At 44.1% G+C, this 23,473-nt stretch overlaps 6 protein-coding genes and 2 non-coding genes across 8 annotated transcripts; 4 read left to right on the top strand and 4 right to left on the bottom strand.

Annotated features, from left to right (window-relative positions):
• Positions 1 to 2,333: 2,333 nt before the first annotated feature.
• PAAG_08512 (serine hydroxymethyltransferase) lies at positions 2,334 to 4,224 on the top strand (the record flags this gene model as incomplete). Its single annotated transcript, XM_002789541.2, has 5 exons — positions 2,334 to 2,504; positions 2,598 to 2,654; positions 2,710 to 2,803; positions 2,875 to 3,012; positions 3,077 to 4,224. The coding sequence occupies 5 exons, from the start codon at positions 2,334 to 2,336 to the stop codon at positions 4,222 to 4,224; spliced, it is 1,608 nt and encodes a 535-aa protein (XP_002789587.1).
• A 702-nt stretch (positions 4,225 to 4,926) lies between these two features.
• PAAG_12572 (hypothetical protein) lies at positions 4,927 to 5,115 on the bottom strand (the record flags this gene model as incomplete). The annotated part of the gene is made up of 1 exon (XM_015848047.1): positions 4,927 to 5,115. One exon carries the CDS (start codon positions 5,113 to 5,115, stop codon positions 4,927 to 4,929), a length of 189 nt encoding a protein of 62 aa, XP_015702337.1.
• A 1,189-nt stretch (positions 5,116 to 6,304) lies between these two features.
• Positions 6,305 to 8,748, bottom strand: PAAG_12571 (hypothetical protein; the record flags this gene model as incomplete). Its single annotated transcript, XM_015848046.1, has 3 exons — positions 6,305 to 7,399; positions 8,087 to 8,315; positions 8,375 to 8,748. The coding sequence occupies 3 exons, from the start codon at positions 8,746 to 8,748 to the stop codon at positions 6,305 to 6,307; spliced, it is 1,698 nt and encodes a 565-aa protein (XP_015702336.1).
• An 804-nt stretch (positions 8,749 to 9,552) lies between these two features.
• On the bottom strand, positions 9,553 to 10,863 carry PAAG_08509 (hypothetical protein; the record flags this gene model as incomplete). Its single annotated transcript, XM_015846533.1, has 2 exons — positions 9,553 to 10,237; positions 10,325 to 10,863. 2 exons carry the CDS (start codon positions 10,861 to 10,863, stop codon positions 9,553 to 9,555), a joined length of 1,224 nt encoding a protein of 407 aa, XP_015701197.1.
• A 279-nt stretch (positions 10,864 to 11,142) lies between these two features.
• PAAG_12570 lies at positions 11,143 to 11,236 on the bottom strand. The gene has a single exon. It is a non-coding gene; the product is annotated as a tRNA-Lys (tRNA).
• Positions 11,237 to 14,886: 3,650 nt separating this feature from the next.
• On the top strand, positions 14,887 to 14,959 carry PAAG_12569. The gene has a single exon. It is a non-coding gene; the product is annotated as a tRNA-Lys (tRNA).
• A 1,485-nt stretch (positions 14,960 to 16,444) lies between these two features.
• PAAG_08507 (hypothetical protein) lies at positions 16,445 to 18,820 on the top strand (the record flags this gene model as incomplete). The annotated part of the gene is made up of 3 exons (XM_015846532.1): positions 16,445 to 16,514; positions 16,617 to 17,205; positions 17,263 to 18,820. 3 exons carry the CDS (start codon positions 16,445 to 16,447, stop codon positions 18,818 to 18,820), a joined length of 2,217 nt encoding a protein of 738 aa, XP_015701196.1.
• A 1,815-nt stretch (positions 18,821 to 20,635) lies between these two features.
• Positions 20,636 to 23,353, top strand: PAAG_08506 (non-imprinted in Prader-Willi/Angelman syndrome region protein; the record flags this gene model as incomplete). The annotated part of the gene is made up of 3 exons (XM_015846531.1): positions 20,636 to 20,886; positions 21,008 to 21,524; positions 21,611 to 23,353. The coding sequence occupies 3 exons, from the start codon at positions 20,636 to 20,638 to the stop codon at positions 23,351 to 23,353; spliced, it is 2,511 nt and encodes an 836-aa protein (XP_015701195.1).
• Positions 23,354 to 23,473: the final 120 nt, after the last annotated feature.

Raw genomic sequence — 23,473 nt, 5'->3', positions numbered from 1 at the left:
GAATTCGTGAGGGTGGATTCGCAAGAATGAATAATGCAGTGGAGGCATTAGGGCGGAAGAAGGATAGCCCGATCATACGACTGGTAAATGAATGTTTGATCCATGTTTGATTCGTGTTTGATCCGATCGCACGAGATTAGCGAGTGGGATGTTTTGGTTGCGAAAAGAACTACTAATCGGGCGTTAGCCTGTTACATTTGTCTCCTCAGTAAATTGGTTAATATTTTCTACAGCTATAGTATAAACTGTAGTTTTATCTATTATTTTTAACATATCAACTTTTAAAACTTAAATATAATGACTTCCTTATAAGATATAATATAAGCTTTGGAACTAAGGTTTTAAACTAAAATATTTTGATTTAATTATTAGAATATACACTTTTTATATTAACTATATAAAATATTTATTTCATAATATTATACATTAAATTTAAATTATTCTTTTCATCATTATTTTTCTTTCTTCAAATAAAATATCTTTTTTATAAATTTAAATTAATTCTTAAACTAAATTACAATTAATTTTCTAATACTAATGATATATTTTAAATATATTATTATTTATTTCTACTCTTGTTTTTATTATTTTTTACATAAAATTTTAAGCTTTATTATTTTTTTTATTTTAATTTATATTATTGCTTTATTAAAAAATTACTTTTTATTAAATTTTATAAAAGATTTGGTTCTAAAATATATATATAATTTTTTATTTAATATTTTAAATAAATATATTTAATTTTAATAATAATTAAATAATACTCAATCAAATCTTTTTAATTTAATTATTATTATAATTAACTTTTTAAATATTTAAATTTTTTGAATTATAGATCTCTCAATAAAGTTATTTTTTATAATAAATTATAATGTATAAGTGAATAATTAAAATTTTAAAATATAATAATATAAAATTTTATTTATAAAATAATTATAAATTATATATTTATATTTATATAAATAATTAAATATTGAAAATAGCTTCTAAATAGTTTTTAATATAAGAAATTAAAAGTTGTAAAGTTTAAGTCTCACAGAAGATAATTTAAATCTTATTATATAATATATAAAAATCAAATAATTATAATTAATAGTTAATTAACTGATTTATTTTTAATAATATTTAATTATTAACTAGTTAACTATTTTTAATATTAGCTATTAGTTAAACTATTTGTAAATTTATTTACATATAAATTATTTTATTGCGAGTTAAATATTATGTATTATAAATTTTATAAATTAATAATTCATTAATTTCTCTCTATCAAATTTTAGATATAATTTTTTTATTATATAAATGTTTTTTTTGCTTTTAAGTTTCTTCTATATAATTAATGTATAGATATACTTAACTTATTATGAACTTGTCTTAAACATTAATTGTATAAAAGTATAAAAATAAATATATATTAATATTTTTTATTAAAATACTTTTGATTTTTATTTAAAATAATATTAATTTAAATTTATTATATTTTATTTTATCTCTGAATTTACAATTAATTTTTATTTTAATAAATATTTTTTCTTTCAATTTAATAATTCACCAGATTTATATTAATTTTTTTTTAATAGAAGATTTATTTCTAAAAGCTTTTATTTAATTAACTTAATAGTAAAATTATATAGTTTTCAATTTTATAACTATGAGTTTTTTTACTAAGTTATCATGATTACTTACATTATTTAATATACCATTTTTAATTGAGTTGTTAGATTTTTCATTTGACATTGATGTATGTTCTTTGTGATTTGATAAAAATTTCACTATTTTATACTGATATTTAGTAAATCTACCATTTTTTAAATGATTTATATTCTTTAATAAATCAGAAATTCTATCAATATGAGATTGACTATAAATTCAAAGTATTACAGTAACTAGGTACGCGTAAATCATATATGAACACACGATAGCACATGATTCGCAGCTTTTTCAATCAGAAGGCTTTATAACCTCATGGAGGATAATATTATCGTATTTGATGAACCTAGCAAACAGAATCTAACTCTCTACATATAGAGGCACGTGATTAGGGTAGCTGCAGTGACTAACTAGTTAGTTATCCACTAACATTTATCTTACATAAGCACACCTCAACGTAACTAGGAATCAGCCAACATCACGTGGCCTGGCTATTCTCTGCTCACCCATCTCCACTCCGCCAGGTCCGACGACGGTCATAGAATTTGTATAGGAAATAGCGAGCAGGGAGCAACGAGCATCATCAATTTGTTAGTTAGTTTCTGCTCGTGTGTGTTGGCAGAGCCCAGTTCATCTCCGTGGCTGCTGCTGATTGTGTCTCTGATTTGTGTCTTGGGCTCCCAATGTCGCTCAACATCTGCTCAAGACGGGCCGCAGCCCGGTTACTGCCTGTGGTAGGGAACTCCACCAGACCGCATCATCTAGTTATCTTCCCCAGATGCTGGGCGAGCCATCCAATTGTGCCAATTCTTTGCAGAAGCACTTCTTCTGCTCACTCTGATGGGCATCAGAAGGTAAATGTTCTCTTTTCTCTCTCTGTTCAGTTCCGCTTCCATTGCATATACGTTCGTACAGTACTTACGCAAGTTTATCAACGTCGAATCTAGATCTTATCTGAGCACCTCCAGGAGGCAGATCCTAGTATTTACAAGATCCTCCAGCAGGTTCGTAAATCTTTCCAACTCAATGTCTGTTATTTATACTGAATATTCCAAATAGGAGAAAAACCGCCAGAAACACTTCATCAACCTGATCCCATCTGAGAACTTCACATCGCAAGCCGTTCTCGATGCCTTGGGCAGCGTTATGCAAAGTTCGTACGCCCTATTTTTCAGTCTCCATCCCACATCATATATACATGTGAACCTAACCCCGTCTTCTCAGATAAATATTCGGAGGGATACCCAGGAGCAAGATATTATGGAGGTAACCAGTTTATCGACCAGGCTGAGACATTGTGCCAGCAACGTGCATTAAAAGCATTTGGTCTCAAAGAGGACGAGTGGGGTGTCAACGTACAACGTCAGTCCGCTTTCCTGACCGCTAACTGTCTTAAATCATATTCTAATGCGCTTTGTACGTGTAGCCCTTTCTGGCTCTCCTGCAAACCTCTACGCATACTCCGCACTCCTCAATACCCATGATCGTATCATGGGTTTGGATCTCCCACACGGTGGGCACCTTTCCCATGGATATCAGACCCCGACGAAGAAGATATCTGCGGTATCAAAATATTTCGAGACCCTACCATACCGGTTAGACGAATCAACCGGTCTCATTGACTATGACAAACTCGCAGAGCTGGCCCTTCTATATAGACCGAAGCTTCTCATTGCGGGCACTTCAGCATATAGCAGACTCATTGACTATTCACGCATGCGACATATTGCTGATAGCGTGGGAGCATATCTTCTCACTGACATGGCCCATATATCTGGCCTAGTCGCTGCAGGCGTAATCCCATCCCCCTTCACATACTCTGATGTTGTCACAACAACAACACACAAAACCCTCCGGGGACCCCGTGGTGCCATGATATTCTTCCGTAAGGGCGTCCGCCGTACTGACTCCAAAGGCAACCCAGAAATGTATGACCTAGAAGGGCCGATCAACGCCTCTGTTTTCCCAGGCCATCAAGGTGGACCGCATAACCACACCATCACAGCCCTCTCTGTAGCTCTCCAACAAGCCACAACACCTGAATTCAAAACATACCAACAAAACGTGCTAGAGAACGCCAAGGCTCTTGCTGACCGGCTCGGAAAACCAACCAACAGCGGCGGACTGGGCTACAACATTGTCTCTGGTGGAACAGATAACCATCTCGTCCTCGTAGATTTGAAGAACCGTGGCGTCGACGGAGCGCGTGTTGAGCGTGTGCTCGAACTGTGCGCCGTGGCAAGTAACAAGAACACGGTGCCAGGCGATAAGTCCGCCATGAAGCCTGGTGGATTACGGATTGGGACACCTGCGATGACTTCGCGCGGGTTTCTACCAGAGGACTTCGTTCGTGTTGCAGACATAGTTGATAGAGCTGTGACGATTACACAAAAGCTAGATAAAACTGCCAAGGCTGATGCAGAGGCTAAGAAACGCAAGAATCCTGGTAGCATTAAGGCGTTTCTGGAGTATCTTGGAGAGGGCGAAGGGATTCCTGAGATTTTGCAGTTGAGGCAAGAAGTTGAGGAGTGGGTGGGGACATTCAGTTTGCCGTGGTCGGATGAGGAGGCGTGACGAGTTTTCTGTCTTGTCACTCCCTCTTACTCTTCCTCTTACTCTTCCTCTCCCTCTTTGTTGTACATATGAAACGAAAAGTTACAGAAAATTGCTTGAACGCTTTCAAATCGCCCGTACCTCCCTTCACCTACGTACGCCTTCCTCCCCCACTTCCCCTCATGTTTGTTTTTGTCCGTGTGGAAAATATTGATCTCATTTGGGGTGTGTCAGTAATTTTATTTTGTCCCCGCTTTAATCTTCATCATATTCCTTGAATCTGGGAACGTAGCAGGTACCCCACTTTCGGTCCCCGCTTAATTGCTTGTAACTTTCTCTCCTCCAATTGAGCCATCTTGTAGGTAAATATTTCTTAATTTAGATTTATCAATTTGAAGGCCTCCACTCGATTATTTAAAATATTGACCTCCCGAATAGCCTCGTCTCCTCCTCTCACGTAAAGTTTCCTGCAGCTCAACATATCCGCTCTCGAATGAACTATTTCCTATGTTTCCGCACGAACATTCCAATTTGCACACGAATTGAGCGCACAGTATTCACGTAAACGTCGCTGGGAAAAATCGAAAAATAAACAAACCAACCAAAAAAAAAAAAAAAAAAAAAAAAAAAAAAAAAAAGAAAACAAAACAAAACAAAAGAAAACGAAACAGTCGGGACCCCACCCCATTCCCATCTAGCCGATGACCATTGATGTCCCTGCTCTCAAATACCGTAATCGCGATACCGATCCACCCAATACATGTCAACTGCAACGTCACTCCCCCAGGGTCCACCATATCCTCTAGAACCGGTGGGGCGGGGCCCCACAAGCCCCGCAAGCCCCGCAAGTGCATCTCTATTATCTTGGATCCATCCGGCAATGGCCGGGTAATGGGGGTGGGCTGGGCGCATGCAGACTGTCAAGTAATACTTGTGGAATAATGCTGGAGCAGTCGAGGAGTGGATTGCTTGTTTGGTGGGGAGAGGTAGTAGTGGTGACGTTTGTATGTCTCCCTATGAAAGTAGGTGTGAGTACGTGTAAGCAGGCTGGATTATTTATTTGTTTGTTTGTTTGTTGTTTTCTTGTTTATTTATTTATTTATTTATTTATTTATTTATTTTGGATATTTTGTTAAGGCTATATTGGAAATTCTAGCTACGGAGATTGCTTTCTCTGTCTTCTTTTAGGGGATTGGCGATTCGGGGCTGATTTCATGGTTAAAGAGGTGGGAATTCGGAGGTATTTTGGGATTTTATGCGAATGGGGGTTTGTAATGTCTTCATACGTAAGAGAAAACTTCTTTTATGAGAGGATGAGATTATCTGTTCTTGAAGTTATTGTAGATTGATCCATCTATCAACCACAGATGGAATATGCTAACTATCCCAGTCAAAGTATCCTGTATCCATTCATATCAACTGCAATTCCCTGAGATGCTGCAGCGCTGGCATAGACGTTCACACAGGCTGAATATCCGACTTAAATATCCAAAGCTGTGCATTCATACTTAGATACACAATGCTGTTTCCAAATTATGTCTGCTATAAGAGCCAGACCTGCAACTTTTAATTGCATTCCAATGCTATGTCCACGAACATTGGGTTTGATTTTATTGAGAAATTTCTAGCTGGGTATCCTGGTGGCCTTTAGAATTTGAAAAAAACAGACCAACAGACAGGAAACTTGTCTCCATACCCGAATGCTGGTGGAGGTTATAAGTTTGGTTTGGGGAGAAAGGGGTAGATTCCAATTTTACTGGAGACCACCAAAGGAAGCAGCCGGCCAACTGATCCCTAATTCCAACAGCAGATGAAGCCTGCTGAAGTAACAGACTATCCTCTATTAAAATAAGTTGATCTGAGGGAGAATTTTTGAGGTTAAAGAGAACATGCAGGGGGGAAACACTCGCTGAGCAGCAGCAAACGTATGGTCTTTTCCCCCTTTGCTTGGATTATTTAGATGCACATGCCAACTGCCTTCCTGGTTAGCTTCATGGATCAACAACAGCAATCATACAAGACTCCGGAAATAAATCAGCTCGTCAGTTTTGGCCAGTCTAGGCAATTGGGTTAGTCTTCATTCCGGCCCATATTACAAGCCTCAGAGAAAGGACGGATGGCACTCAGACTTACAAAAAACTGTGTGCTTTTTATTCCTTGTTGACACAACCGCCTCATCACCAACTTTTATATACGCACCCCCAGAAGCCTTATCGATAAACCCGTATCTCCCGAAGACGGGGCTGTGTCTAGAGCCCTTATCGACCCTTCTATCCTTCATCAATTTCTTCAGCACGGCTCCTGACTCACCGACGCCTTGTGCTCCCGTGTTATAGTCGACATTGATACTCCGACACCTCGCGCAATTTGATGTTAGGGTAAATTTTATATCGTCTTTGACTGTGACTTCTCCCCAAAAGTCCTCTTCGTACGGCTCCGCGGCTCCGGAGAGGACGATGTTTGCACGGAATTTAGTTATGTCCATCGCCTCACATTCTGGGAGGCGACTAGATACATCTTGAAGAGACGTTTCTGAAACGATGAGGTAGGCTGCTATATCTGCAAAGGTGATCCATTCATCGTCATCGTCACCTTTTTCAGCAGAAGATGAAGTGTCGTAGCCAAAATATGGTAAAGCTTCTGTGATGCTGGACATCCAACCGCCTCCTTTACTTGATAGAGATTGAGATTCAGCTGTAGTCCTCATCTTCGCTGCGGCATTTGGCGGGAGATCCCCTAGAACCAATCTCCGATTCTCACCCAAATACAGCAGGATGACCTCGTACCCAAAACACCCAGAGAACCAGTTGGAATACTCTTTGCCCATATCGTACGCCTTGCACGCGCTTGAATACATATCCACCTCCACAATCCTTAGCCCCTCGACATCTGCAGGCTCGAGGGGAATCTCCAATTCCTTGACAACATCCCGATCAGGATGCCCAACAGGAGCTTGATACTTGACCACAATTTTACCTTCCTCAGTAGTGGCGCCTTCAGCAGACTTCCTGGGAAATAAGACGTCTGTCCTGAACAGAGCCATCTCGTTGAATTTGCTGACTTGCATGTTTCTCAAGGTTTTATCATGCTCGACCTTGAGAAGCATGAAGCGGCGGTCGTTGGCAAGGCCATGGCGGGTTATGCGGGAGTGAGAGATCGGAGTGCCACGGAGGGACTTGATGGGGTAGATATAAAGCTGAGGGGGGTGTTAGACGCATCATTTTGATTGCTAGAGCAATGATGCTGGTGAAATTTTTCGCGATATAATATTATATCCCTTTGGAATATGTTTATCCCTTTCCACAATCAACCAGGTAGGTTTTAGTGAAATATCCTATGAGGAAAATAATACATACCTGACTTATTTTCAAATCCCTCATCCTGTCGAAGTCCAGCAGTTTGCTAAATTTGAAAAAAAAAAAAAAAAAAAAGGTCTTCAAAGAATTTCAAGATGGTGGATGTTTGAGAGCAGGAGGGGTGAGTGGAAGCAATGTGGGGCCTCATAGAAGTATCGTGTAGTTACCTAGGTATCATATCTCCCCGGTGGATGCAATGACACCCCTCCTTTGAAAACATTTGCGCTGCCAAAACAAGTTGGATCGTGATTTAGGCCCGAGCCAATTTATGATCTTCATCCGACCCCAATATATTTGCTGTTGCTCGTAAATCCTCATTCTTCTCATGGTACCATGGTGACAGATGGGTGAGTAGAAGGCATTTTCGTATATTTTATTTATCCAAAGCTCTCTGCTGGGAGACACAGTAAGTTGCAATATCGAACTCCCTTTGAAAACCACCCAAAACTGCATCCAAAATGTTCCCCTGGCATTACGTGAGTACGTACATATTCTCATCCCTCCTTCAACTCCCTAACTGCACCAACTGCCTTCTCAAACCTCTCACGCTCCCCATCATCATCAACTCCGGTCTCCTGCAGCCCCTCATTCGTAGCCGCGATACGAAAAGTCAACGCCCTCACCACCATCTGTAATCGATATCTGCTTACGCCAATCAGCCTAATAAGCTCGTCGCCCGCAACATACCACAACAGCCTATCAGCAACTATGATTGCCTCTGCGAATTCCACGGGCCAGAAGTAGAGCGATAATTCGCTAATGCCAGGTATTTTCTCCTTCTTCCCCCTTCTCATCATCTTGATTCGTACAAACACATTCCCACATTCCCCGCCAAGTCTCCATAGACCAGTTGTGGCTTGCTCGGCATCTCAAAGGGTGTGCGCAATGATGACAGCTTGATAAATAGACACCGATAGGGTTCCACCATAAAGCTAGCCTCACCATCGTAACCCATACAGTTACTAGTTCCATCAATACCAAAATCAGATGCATCCATTTCCACAACTCGATCCCCCGTCGCCCATCTATGCTTCCGCTGCTGATGCTGCATGAAAGGCGGTGCCTCAAAAGGCTTTGCTCCACCAAATAGTTCTCGGAAATCCCTATGAAGCGCTCTCGATGCAAGAAGAATCTCTTCCCACCGACCCGCTTCCCCGGTTCCGGCTTCCCACGATAACCCGTGCAGCATTCCATGTATTATTTGCAACATATTTCTAGGGTATATCATCGCCAAAATCACTCCCAGTAGCAGAAGAAGTAGCAGTTGCGACTAAGGGCTCCGCAACCTGATTCCAGTGTTTTCCCGTCCCTTTTTCTGTTTATCTGGAGCTTATGTAGCTGATGTTGAATTTCGGAGGCATGCTCTGTTTCTGCGGCGCCCTGGATCCTTTTTAAGATCACGTAGGTGTGCGGGAGGAGGATACTATTGCCCTGGCCAAGATAATGATAGGTTGGGTAGTGCACTATTACATTGTTCAAACTGAAGAGTGGAAATAGGGAGGTTGAAGGAGTGGGGGATGTGCAGGAGTGGTAATTCCATATTTTCTGTCTTGCTTTAGGAGGGAGGGGAAAATTGGTGGCCCTGTGAGGTGCCTAGAAGGTTTAAGCATCTTGGAACATAATACATGAATTTATGCTGAACGAAGTAAACGAGTGCACTGCGACAACTTGGAAGTGTGCGTGTGTCGAGATTCAATAACACTCAGAAATCGTGATCACGATATAAGATAGTCCTTGTAGCTGGAAACTTATCACGTAGATCAAGCCGAGGCCGACGTGAATTTGGCCCCTCTTTGCATTCAAGGATTAGAGAGCGAACCAGGTATAGTCATCTGCATATTCAGAGGTAACATATGGAGAAATGAGAGAGAGGTCTAAAACAAAATCGTACGAAGTCGATAGAGAATCTTGAGGGGTTTAGCCTGACTCCCTGTTTGTAATGCACAAACTCACCAGTGCATATAGAGTAAGCGCTCCATATTTATGCAAGTATTCAGATAGAATTTCCAACCTTCAGTAGAAAGCGAACAATAGCTTCTTGACCCTCAGACTTAATTGTTGCCTCCGTATGCAAGGCCCCAGAAACAATCTGACGGCTTACATCAAGGCCAAGCTCTAATGCCAATTGCTCCAAAATATCCGCCTGCTCAGAAGGAACAATCTCATCTTTGGCTGCGGAGATGAGAAGAAACGGAAGATCCCTCCCAGGCTTAGTTTTAGCAACAGCTTTCAATGCCACTTCCGAATCCCACCAGCTACGTAGAAACGGCCACAAATAGCGATACGGGAGCCATTTCTGTGGGTAGAAGGCTTCCAACATTCGTCGAGTGTTCACAAAGGGCGTCTCAAGAATGACGCCATTTACCCTCACGGGATTGGTGGCACTGCTTGATAGATTTTGCATTAATAGGCCGGTGGCAACACCGGCACCTATGCTCTGGCCCCAAATTACCAGACGGGTGTGTTCATTGTCCTGAACATATGTGTTCTGAACCCACCGCAACGCAGCCAGAGCGTCCTGCTCTATTCCCCTCTGCGATGCTCGACCGCGTGACGTCCAATATCCTCGATACGACAGGGCAACGACGGTGAACTGGGTCTGACTTCCAGTTTTATTATAGAGGGATTTAAGTGGCTCGGATAGGAACGGGAGTCGCGGTGGGAGAGAGGAAGCATTTCTGTGTGGGACTGTTAATTTTACGGATCTTGTATATATCTATTTATTTCTGGAAAGTGTGAACGGAATATCTTGCCCCTGAAAATACATCACAACTACATGTTTCCTTCCTCTGCCATTTCTGCTCTGTCCATTTAACAAGAACCCGGGTTCTTTGCGCCTTGATAAGCTCCCAACGCAAAGGGCAATCTTCGTGCCATCTAACGAGCATATATGTTTTTCCTCCCAATGCACAGGTCGACACCTCATCTCATAATCTTCAATCTTCTCGCTCCGAGAAAATGGCGGGATCGAAGGCATATATATGATTTTATTCTGAAAAACCACCATCATCAAGCATTTGTAGAACCATAGCGTCAAAGCCAATCCCACAAAGACCAATGGGGGGACAAGCACCGCCGGAACAACTCCCGTGCTGAGGGAGCGCCGGCTCCGTGAGGGATTCTGGATCTCATAATAAGGGTTGCTTGTGGTTAGGCGCTTGAAGCGGAAGCGGATGAGGTCGCTTCTGGGTTGAGGATTTATGTTTTGGATCGCTTGCAGTGTAGGAGTTCTGAAACGAATAATTGCTGCTGATTTTGAAAAGATGGGTTTCCATGTGGGAGAAATCAGCGGCCTCAGCAACATAGTGTCCCGCACGTTTTTACATCTTGAAAGTAGCGGTTTGAATTTCTATCCATATTTGATCGTTGGATGGTATTGACTCCGTAAATTTTCGATCGCCAAATGCTGATCAAAATCTGTATCACGTGGTGATTAGGTCCTAGGTTGGGAGGTTTTTGAAAATTTTGGTGAAATATTGTCTATGATTCAATCGCAATTTTAAAATAAATAAATGGCACCAAAATTTGACCAAAATGGGAAAGAAAAGAATTGGAATAGAGTAAAAATGGAGGAAAAAATAACAGCCCACGGCGAGGGTCGAACTCGCAGCCTTGCGGTTGCGCCTAGAGTTTAGGTTGATAAAAGCCGCACGCTCTGACCATTGAGCTACGTGGGCTGATTGGATACTAAATGAATTAGACGTAAGGAAGATGTACCTTAGTTACCCCATAGCTTCTTGGCATCATCTACTTCACCTTCAAGTCGTACTCATATGGAGAACACAGCTGTGAATGTCCACAACTCTGTAATGACATGAATACTGGGCAAGTGAGTTTTTCTTTCTGCCTCATCTGTGGTTGCCGGAGACTAATGGCCCCAAGTAGCTACCAACCTAGCATTCCATCCCCCCACCGTTATTCACAAAACTAGCGAAGATACATAACTACATATATATCTGCCAATTCAGCAACCCGTTAAGAACGACTTGTCATGAAATCATTTCTATCATACAGCAAAGCTCATATATTGAACAGGTATCAAATGCCCTTGTACATCTGCTAAAGGGATTTCTCAATCGCTAATGAGGAGAAGGAGATATTACATATGATCTTGTGTTCCTTGGGTTCGGGGCCGTAAATAATTCTCTGTCATTGCTTCCCCCAACAACTATCATGTTTATTGGCTATCTTGCAACCTATGTATATCTAAGTGAAGCAAAGAGTAACTGCACGCCTCAAAACGAAATTCTTAACAATACCCTACGTCATATGACTACATGAGACTACCTGGGTACCTAACTGGGACTATTTTCACAGGAGTCTGGGTAATACATATCCTAGACCATTCGAAAATGCTTACATCCACCTGCTAACTGGTTTCGTGACAGGGAGGGAGCGTACGAGATGTGAAACGAATCACCAAATAGATGCGAAAATTTCAGCCAACCAGGGAGAGCCAAAAACTGTGTTGTTTCTGTCGTGAAGACACGGTTGTTGAGAGAATTTTTTAGTGAATGGTTTCCATCTCTTAAACAACCACAGAGCCAACCAACGCTGTCTCTCTCCGAAAAAATCTTTTAATACCACCCAAAAAAACATACGATATCCAGGATTCGCTGGTGGTCATCCATCTAACTACTAGACGTCCGGCGAGTGGGTTAAGTAAGGCTGAGTGATGGGAAGCCTGATTTCACTCCCAGCGATCATATGTTGACTCGCTCGTGGATGCCAGTTCTGCGTTTCCCAATTACTACGGGATATTACAGTGAATCTCTAAGGAAGATATTTTCGCAAGCAAGAGTCAAGGGAACATGAGGGACAATTCCATTAGCTTCATGAAAACGAGCTCTACTAATGCATCAGCTACGACCTCTATCCCGCACCCAATCTATTGGAGATGAAAATCTCCCCTAGAAGATTACAAGAAGAGAGGACTACTATGGTCAGACTGGTCAGACTAGGTAGCTGGCCAGACCGCTCGCCCTTCTCCGCAGCGTGACGCGCCACTGCAGAGCCCGCCCCTAAAAACATACCTAACAAAAGGCTTCTTCTGGGAATACGAGCACTTTGAACCCATTTTGGTGGACAGATTCACTGCAGTAGCTTCTGGCAAACAGCCCCTGTGGCCATGATCAAATTTGAAGACCCTGCTTCTGATAGCATTCCTCCTTGATATTACCAGTTGATCAAAGGCAAATACCAAGAGCTCAAAAAATGAACTGCGCAATAGGATCATAACATCCTCCCTGTTGAAGCATACAGCAGGTTTTGACCTACACACTCTACCCTCAGGAAAACCCGCACTGTCGTGTGTTCTTATGAGAAGGCCTTTCGGTAGGCTTGTTGCAAGGAATTGATCTCATCTTTTGCCTTCAGAAATTTAACCTGGGTTCTGGAGCTTGCGAGTCTTCTTTGTCATTGATTAGTTACTGCTTGAAGCAAGTAGCAAACTATTTTCCTTAGAAATCTCACTAGGATTGTTGTCTTGAATGCCAACCCCCTGTGAAGAGATTTAACTCAATCGTGATAGAAATTCAAGATGGATTCCCCAGGATTTTGAGTCGAGCAAGCCACTTCCGCCTCATAGGACTCTGCTACCCGTGTCCCCCGAAGGGTTAATGGACAATAAGCTTTGAAAGTTCCGTGGTTTTGTCTGGGTCTATGTCGATGACCTGGTAGTTTCCTTCAAGACTGGGGAAGCGTGGCTACCATCTCACTCTTCTTTTTGACTGCCTCAGGGACCTTAACATTAAGATGTGTCCTAAGAACGCTTTTATAGGCTGCCCTTCGGTGAAGCTCATAGGACAACTGCCTTGTAGAGACTCGCCCGTATTATCGAAGCGTCTAATCACCAAACCATCGTTTCAACAAATCACGCATCAACCGTCTCCAAAATATGGGTTCTAATAATAACAGCCCTGGGATGCCTACATTTTGTTTGCGTATCTCAAACAAATATAGATATGGATTGTTGCAAAAACGATTGTTGTCCGCATGTAACTATCCCTGAGGTTATAGGATCGAGAAAGAGAATGTGGCTTGTACAGCCATTCCTTTCTTCACCTTACAACTAACAAAGATATACGGCCAACAGGAAGCCTCGAGGACGTTGCAACAATCAGCTTGAATCAGAGGACTCGAGAAAACTTTCTACTAGAACAGCCAAAATATATTAAAACTCGACCACAGATGCTCCCGCCCCTTCGCAAATCGTCTTGGGCCATTTATTTGAGTGGATTGGAGATGATGGTGATAATAATAATAATAATAATAATAATAATATAAACAGCTCGCCTACCGTCTTCTTTCCTTCACTTTGAACTCCACGATTCGACCCGACTGCTGCGAGTGGACACCTGGAGCTATGGATGCCAGATATTGGGATTCACCTGCTCTTTGACGTGATAATCAGCCTGTTTACAGTGCGCTTACGATGTCCTTTTATATTGAAAGACTACATCCCCTCTGCCTTCAAGGTCGCGCTCTTAAATGGCACAATAGTCTTTCCAGTGAAATACGTCATTATAAGGCGGCCCCCTTGGCAACTACCGTATACGAATTGGAGGCGGAGTGTAAAACTGTCAGAGGGTAAGGTTGGACAAAGGCTCAGATTTTTGAAGTTCACGTTTGAGAGCGTCTGCAGACTTACTGCTAGCACTATGTAACTCTCTCATGAAAAGTTAAAACTTCTGAGCATGACAATCATAAATGGAGCTTCACGCATGGGCGGGCTTATCCAGAATGACCATATGGTATATGAAGGGTGATAGATGTGTTATCACGACTGGGGAATATTCATGATGATTTGGAGGATATTTTCGTATGGAGGACTTTTGTATAGAGGAGTGAAGCCGTTCTGTTCCCGTCCCTTACCTATTTACTAGAGAGTTAAGTATATATAAAAACCTTTGAATGTGATCGACTGATGGAAGAAATGACAGGCCCTGGAATGTGCTTTTCTTCCGTATTTTAATCCCAAATATTCCGTGAGCTGCACCTATCATATGAAATGAGCCACTTCGTTTAAACAGGCTCAATCACCCGGGTTGAATCTGCAGTCCTTCATTAGTAGAAGTTCCGCAAGACTTCCTGTGGTGCGGAGGGCACCTTTATCCAGTGGCTGAACTTATTATATTTTAACATCGAAAAAACAAACATTTAAATATATTCAATCCCTATCCCTTCCTCATTTTTTTCACTCTTCTTTGATGGTTAAACAAACCTCGTAATGAACCGTCACTGTTTAACATTTTCAGGAGAACGAAACTTCATTGAATCGCAATGTATACATGAGTAAATGCCCAAAATCGAACTCTCATCCAAGGTAGCCTTCGTAGCTCAATGGCTAGAGCGTGCGGCTTTTAACCGCAAGGTTCCGGGTTCGACCCCCGGCGGAGGCTTTGAAACTTCAAATACATAGTTTTATTTGAGATTTGCAACGTGTGAGATTCGACGCTCTTTTCGTGCTATAAACTTTTTTCTTTTATTTTCTATGCTCGTGGACTGAACGAAGTAAGACGAGAGGAACACGGAAGCCTCTCGGGAACTTGCACGCAGGAAATCCCCCGGGCCGGTCATGCAAGCCCTTCCCGAAAAGCTACTGCATATCACCGGAAAAAGGGTTCGAGAAGTCGGCTCTGGAAGGGGTGTGTCTCGAGCCTGGCATTGTCTAGTGTATCACAACGTGTGGCCTCCCACGACAGCCGACAGCCACCTGGGTATGTCGGGAGGGGTCAGCGCTAGTTATCACCTGACTGCCAGCCTGCCTGAAAAAATTTCTGGAAGCGCAACTTGGAACGGTTCGAAGTTTGGAGGAGTATTAACTGGAGAGGCTGAGGAATACTGCCAATGATATCCATGGATGACTGACTGGCAGGTTGATCTTCAACAGTCAGGGTATTCCATGAATCTACTTAGCACAGCAACTGCTGCACAGCCACAGTTTGTGCCAGGATCTGCGTCATCTCAGCTGCCAAAGGAGGGGGAGTCAAAGGAGAGGAGGGAAGGACTGTCACACCCCAGATATCGTCGTCATTGATGCCCATGTATGTCCGGGTCACCGTTGTGATGTGACGTGATACCCAGACGCCCAAAAAAATCCAAAATGCACTCGAGAATTGGAAATATCTTAAATGTTCAAAATGTCGATGATATTTCCTCCCGCAGTCTTGCTGCATAAGATCAGGGGTTGTTGTCAATTGCATGTGCGATGGATGATAAGAAAACTAGCCGAACCGAGCACAACTTGTAGTTATATGGTTCGAGTTCGTGGGAATATCTCTGCGTCAACAGAACAATTATGTAGAGGTTCCTGCTCTTGTGTGCACATGCCCACAGACAAACGACTGCTATGCAAGTCATAGCCAGGACTTTGGCCGTTGCTGATTATCCCGTCGTTAGGCGGCAATTCATTACGTCGTTGCTGTGGGGATTAGCCGCCTAACTACCCTCCCTCAGCGTCGACTCGACTTCAACGTCATCTTCAACTTCACCCTCGAGTCCTCCCACCACTATTGTTCGAAGGCAGACGCGTCTCTTTTAATTTAGGGGCCTTAGGAATATCGCCCTTAATTGCCACTGCTCTTGATTGCTACGTCCTCCAATCAGAATAACTAAATGAATAATAACTTTAATAAACTGTCTGCCTATTGTTCTGAACACTTACTCTCGCTCTCTCTGCTCTACTCTGCCGCCGTCCTGTCAGTCGTTCTGAACCTGGATCAGTTAAATCTGAAGTTACAGCCATAATATATCATATCCTCGACTTTAATATTCTGCCTACCTACTTAGTTCCCCATTTACTGTCTACGCGAAACGTGGATGCGGGGGAAGGGTTTGCGTGCCAACCCAGCTCCCTTCCTCTGTCCATCTCTTACCTGTCCACCATGGACTCTTTCAACAATATCCGGCGCAAGGATACCACAAAGGGCCCACCCCTCCGGGTTCTGTCGTTAGGTGCGTTTGGCCCATTTCCACCTTCAGTACTTCCAAAATAAAAACCTTATCCATCCATATAACTAACCCTTGTCGATTTTTTTTTTTCTTTTTTGGAAATAGATGGTGGTGGAGTCCGCGGCTACTCCATGCTCATCCTCCTCCAAGAACTCATGCACCGCACATACGTCGAGTGCGAAGGCAAAGCACCTTCCCGCGACCAAATCCCAAAACCGTGCGACCACTTCGACCTCATCGCCGGCACAGGCACGGGCGGCCTTATCGCGCTGATGCTGGGTCGTCTGTGCCTGGACCTCGAGACCTGCAAGGAGGTCTACGTCCGCATGACGAGACGGGTATTCGAGACCGATAAGACTATCGCCGGCATCCCCTATCGGTCAACCCTGTTCAAAGCATCGAAGCTCGAAGAGGCTATCCGCCAGTGCGTGTGGGAACACACCGTGTCGGAATCGGAAGGGAATGATGGTTCATCTCTGCCTCCTAGGATTCTAAATTCGCAAGGCTCGCACGGGCGACCGCAATCTTCACAAAATTTACAGAGGCGCCTTAGTCGAGCGAGCGTTGTTACAAGTGGCGCGTTAACGATTTCTTCGCCGGTGGCTTCTCGCGCGTCGATGGGGGTAATGAATGGGCTACGTTGGGGAAATTCAGATGCTATGCTTTATGATAGGCGGGAAGATCGAACGAAGACGTAAGTTTTATCATCATTTAGGCTTATATATATATATATAATCTAACTTGTGATCAGTGCGGTTGCGGCAGTCTATAAGGGAACCCCATGGAATGGAAGTGCGACTTTGCTACGATCATACGATTCGCGAAAGGAGCCTCCGCCGGAATTCAACTGCACAATTTGGCAAGCAGGACGGGCAACCTGTGCAACAGGTCTCGCATTCAAGCCTATCCAGGTGGGCCAACATGTTTTCGTGGACGAAGGTGCTGGCAAATATAATCCCTCGCCACTAGTCCTCGACGAAGCCGTCGTCAACGAGTGGCCGGGCAGAGAAGTGGGTATTTTTGTCAGCGTTGGAACGGGCAAACAGCCTGCAGGAACAAGCCATATCCCGCACGAGTGGTGGGAGGATGTCTCCGATTCTTTAGGCACTTTTGCCGAAGCTCGCAGACGGTTGATCGCGAAAATAGAAGGTTGCGAAAAGACGCACCAGTACATGCTCAAGGAGCATCTCGCGAAACGCAACGTACCCAGGGAGAATTATGTTCGTCTAAATGTTGAAGTTGGCGTTGGTGAGTTTGGTATGAACGAGTGGCATCGACTGGCTGAAATCAGCACCAGCACGCGGACCTACCTCTCCAGAAGCGACGTGCAGAAGATGAACCAGGACGCAGCAGTGAAGTTGGCCAAGGTCCATTTTATGCATCGGAGGAAGGGAGGGTCAGGTGAAGAAGGATTAGGACCTATAGCCGATTCGTCCAGTTTTGAAGAAGGTCGGGAAGACGGGGAGATGTTTCAACGGAAATATCGGCCTGTGCCGCCCGTCCCTCCATCGCGGGCTTCCATTTCATCACTACAAGCACGCCCGCGCCAACCTTCCACCATCGAATTGCCCGACGCAGTCGAACTTCCCGGTGAAGACTTTATCCCCGTATCATCTGTGAATAATACTAATAATAACCCACAACCACCACCCATCCTGCTCCCGCGTTTCCGACAGATAAGCCGCACAACATCACAGGATAAATTCACAATCCCCACCTTAGACGAATACCCACACCAGCTTAACTTTAATCGCAAACCAGCTCTCCACAACACCAACACCAACAACATCGCCAACGCGAACGCCAACCCCAGCACATCCACCCAGACACAAGCCCCAACCCCACCTTTCTCCCCGCAATGCCGCCTCAATGCAGACCGCGACAACCAACCGCCGCCCAACCGCCCAGATAGCAGCCACACAAACCCCTCCCCCCGCCGCAGCTCAGAAATGTTCATAAACCAAACCCAGCCCGCCCCAGCCCTTCAACCCTACCAATGCAACCCCTCGCACTCACCCCCTCTAAGCCCCCTACCAACCCAGCTCCAGCCCCAGCCCCCGCCACCACTACCACCAAAGACACCCATCCCTTACCCCGATGAAACGGGCAATGGAAGTGTCAATGGGCCCGTGACGATGCCCATCTCGCCGTGGGAGGCGAATAGGCCGAGCAGCAGTTATTATGGGAGTGGTGGGGATTTGCGAAATGGGAGTGGAGTGGTGGTGGTGAAGTTGCCGTATCCGAGTGATGGGCCGCCGCCGTTGGTGAATAAGGGGCGGAAACCGGTTTTCAGTCGGCGGAGCAGGTAGGCAGATGTATGAGGGGGGGGGAATTTCATTTTGGCTTTTTCTTTTTCCTGCTTTGTTGTATATTTGCCTATATCGGGGGTCTTTCTGTGGAGGGTATATATGTGTATGATGATGATTTTTATGTGGTGTTTGCATATGGGATCGGGATATGGGTTGGCAGGTGGCCATTTTTATCTACATTATACTCCATTTCTGTCTTAGTTTTCTTTTTCTTTTTCTTTTTCGTTTTTCTTTTTCATTTATCCTTTCTTTCACCCTTTAATGCTAATGATGAATGATGTTGAGGAAGTAATGATGACATGACTGGCGATGATGTGATATTTTGTTCATAGAGGCAAAACAACAGGCAAAACAGGAATGGAAATGACACGAATTTGAATGATTGATCATTGACGGAGTTCTACATTAGTTAACTGCTTCCTGAACAGTGGAAACATGTTACGTAGCAATCTGACTTGCTCTTTAATTTGTATTTCTTTGTATGCTGATTGGTTTTTAGAGACAGACAGGGCTTCAAATAGTTTTATATAAAACTATGAAGATTCTTTGTTAAGTTTCAGGATAAGAGCTGGTGACTAAGCAGGCCATCCCCGTAGCAACTCTTCAACTATGGACAGGATCCGAACTGTTTGTTGACGGCGCTTAGTTAGTTATATCCAGACAGATGAATAACCAACTAACTGTACAGTAGGACAGTTCTTCAATTCTAATGTTTCACATATGAGCTCTGACTTTGCTCTTCTTGCTGCTCAGAGAGCTCTGACAGTTTCGAGATCGTGTATATTTTATTTCATCAGATTTGAGATTAGTTGGTTATTCGTGAAGAAGATGGACAATCTCATCGGTATGAGATCACTGAATTAAGACAACATATTTTGCGAGAAATGAGCATGACAAATACTAAAAATTTTAATTATTCTGACAGTGTTTTGGCGTTGCAAATCTGTTTTCAGCAGTAATTAACTGCGCCGGCACAATTTTATGTTTAGCTGAGCGCCTATTTACACATGAATCCATTTATTTGCTTGCATCCGGCCAAATAATCAGTAAATAAAAAAATAAAAATAAAAATAAAAATAAAAATACTTCGCTCCACCACCCTTTGAACTAAATAATAAACAATAATTCTGGGGAGCGCGCCGTGGATTTCTCCTTTCACCTACCTCTCCCTTTATTATTATTATCTGTTCTGTTTCTGGTTTGGATTCTCTCCATTCTTAGCATATATATTCTCCAGTTATTGGTTTCATTTTCTTCCAATTTCGGAGGTTACCTCGGAGGTACTTAGATTCCTGTCTCCAACCCCATCATTTATCCAAGCATGCTGCAGATACCCCTCAACGTCAACGTTCGCTTACTTACTGGTTTCCAACATTTTTTCGACAGCATCCGTTGATTGATTACTTTCACTGATTGACCGACTCCCAATGATGACTGGCTTGCTGCCAGACTGACAGAATCCTGCAGCAACCTACGTATCCTTGCGACCCTGTTTCTGACGAAATCCCATCTCATTTTGCCCTTCTATATATTCGCAACCTCGACCACCCACCGCAGGGATAAACACATTCCATCACCTGTTACAATGGTCTGAATGACTCTCCATATCGTATCGGCTCAACTAGCCACGGTTCAACCCAGGTTTGGAAAATAAAATTAAGTTAAGCTTGTTTTCTACCCGAATCAACGAACCACGGCTCGTCCCCGGAGTTTAAAGAGTCTGGGGCAAGACATCTATATAATCATCTCGACCTCAACGGCGCCGCCCTACCGACCGTTGACGACTAAACCATCCCAAATCCCAAGTCGCCTACCATGTTCGACCTCGCTGAAATACAGTCAATTTATGCGCGGTCTGGTGGTGGCGGGCTGGGTGGCCCAGAGGGTCGACCACCCGTCTTTAAGGCAGTGGGTATTTCCCTGGCCATCGGCTCGGGACTCTTCATTGGCGTGTCCTTTGTTGTGAAGAAGATCGGTCTCCTCAAGGCAAATGTCAAGTATAATGAGGATCCTGGTGAGGGAATGGGGTATCTGAAGATGTGGTGGTGGTGGGCTGGGATGACGCTGTGAGTTCTCTTTTTGTACACATTATATACTACTGCATGCCTATCTAGACTATTCAGAAAACTAATCGTCCATTCCCTCCCCCCACCCCCCCTCTTCTTCTTCTTTCTTTAAAACAAATAGGATGATCATTGGAGAAATCTTCAACTTTGTTGCATATGCCTTCGTCGACGCAATTCTAGTGACACCCCTAGGCGCCCTTTCCGTCGTCGTCACCACCATTCTCTCCGCCATCTTTCTCAAAGAACGCCTCAGTTTTGTTGGAAAGGTTGGCTGTTTCAACTGCATTATCGGTTCCGTGATCATCGCGATGAACGCCCCCACCCAGTCGTCCGTCGCAACCATCCAAGATATGAAACGTTTCGTCATCGCTCCTGGTTTCCTCACTTGGGCTGGCCTCATCATTGCGGGATCTGCGTTCATTGCTATATGGGGTGGACCCCGATACGGCAACAAGAGCATGCTTGTCTACATCAGTATCTGCAGTCTCGTTGGTGGTCTGAGTGTTGTCGCTACCCAGGGCCTGGGGGCAGCGATAATATCTCAGATCCAAGGGGTTTCGCAATTTAAGGAGTGGTTTCTGTATGTTCTATTGGTTTTTGTTATTGCGACTTTATTGACAGAGATTATTTATTTAAATGTGAGTGAATAACCCTACCTTCCCATCCCCCTTCCATCTTCTACCTTTTCTCCGATTCAATTGCAAGTTTCTGATATCGTCCACAGAAAGCGTTGAATATTTTTAATGCGGCATTGGTTACCCCCACGTACTATGTCTTTTTTACGAGTGCCACGATCATCACCTCCGCAATTCTGTTTCAGGGATTTAAAGGAACTGCGATTAGCATTACGACTGTTGTCATGGGCTTTCTTCAGATTTGTTCTGGCGTTGTTTTGTTACAGCTCTCAAAGTCCGCTAAGGATGTTCCAGATGCTGCTATTTTCAAGGGAGATTTAGATCAGGTACGAGAAGTGGCTGAGCAAGAGGAGCCGGAGACGGAACCAAAAGCAGACGCTATTCGGGGTACGGCTGCGATAATTCGACGGATATCAGCTGCAAGGCAGAAGATGGAAGCAGAAGAGGCCAGGAGGTATTACGAGGAGAGGAAATTGGATGAATTGGAACCACCACGGGAAGGGGAAATCATTGAATGGGACGGCTTGAGGAGACGCAGGACGATTGTTGGGGAGAGCCCTTTTAGAACCCCTTCCCGTCGATCAACAGGCCGTCATCCACCTCTAGGAATGTCAAAATTCCCTGATTTTGTGGACGATGAGCTTCCCCAGCACAGGCCTAGCACTAAGGGAAGCATCAAAAGTTCGTTTTTCGCCCGAAGCCGTACGTCCAGCGCGCTGCATCCGCATTGGAGACCAACACATTCTTCCCAGGAACCTCACGGTCCAATGGCCCCGGTACTAACGACGATCCCGAGTGAGGCAGATGAAAGGAGCGGTTTCAATACTGATACTGCTGGCATCGACTCTTCTGGGGCCCTGGGGCAAGCTTTCCAACATAACAATGGACAACACCGCCGGAACCGGAGCGGAACTGTACAGACCATTCAATGGGCAAATAGTGTCAAATCTGTTGATTCTTCCAACCAGTTCTCGCCCACCCGTAGCACTACTATTCCACCAACTCCACCGCCGCACCGCCAATTCTCATTCCACAACATTTTCAACCGTCGTTCTTCTAAAGAACCTCTGTCTAGTGGTGCCGGAATGACTGAAAATCCTTCACCTGGAAAGCGGCTTTTTGGGTTTGGCCATCTTCCATCTCGGACTCTTCACCATGAGCAGATACGTGAAATGAGGGACGGCACAGAAGAAGAAACCCTTGGTCTTGTCATGGGAGATAAATCCCAATCAATGGAGGAGCAGAAACCCCAGGAATATACGCCGTCACCGTCACTGTCGCCTACAACTCCAACCATGGACAAGGAAGCTGTTAAAAGCGGTATGGTCACAGCGAGCCATCAAGGCCCAAGCAGCTCTCCGTCGGTATCAAGCGGTTCCTCTACGGGATCGGGCACGGAATACAAACTACACCACACAAAATTTCCTTCACACAACAGAGATGAAGAGGCTGCAGAAGCTTCGAAACATCAAAACTTCACACCCTCACCTCCCCAACCACCCAAATACAGCGAGTCCGCTACAGCCAACTCCATCCCAACCGATGAAATATATTCACCACCACCACTATCCCATTCCCGCTCCTCCCCACACCTACCTTCTCATCCAAACAGACGTTCAACTTTCACCCTCCCACCAACACCAAGACACTCACTTCCTGCTGTCCCCACAGAGTCCCACTATCAACACCCATACATATTCCAAGGCGCGCCGGAAACAGCTGTATCCCACCATTCTGCCGCCTCAATCTCTTCACTTCCACCGCCTCCGCAGATTCCACTGCCAGAGTCCTCATCGACATCTCTTGCTTCAAGTCTTAGTGCGGAGAATTAGAGAAGGCAAAGGCGCGAGAGGAGGTTGCGGTAGGAACGGAGGGGGTCTGGTGTTGCTGCCTTGGAGAAGGGAGTGAAGCAGGGCCATGATGATGGTGATAAACGGAAAGGTGGTGGGAGA

Source organism: Paracoccidioides lutzii, assembly GCF_000150705.2.
Source record: "Paracoccidioides lutzii Pb01 unplaced genomic scaffold supercont2.36, whole genome shotgun sequence".
NCBI classification, from domain to species: Eukaryota; Fungi; Ascomycota; class Eurotiomycetes; order Onygenales; family Ajellomycetaceae; genus Paracoccidioides; species Paracoccidioides lutzii.
The sequence above is the reverse complement of the archived record's forward strand: the minus strand, read 5'-3'. Positions and strand labels throughout refer to the sequence as shown.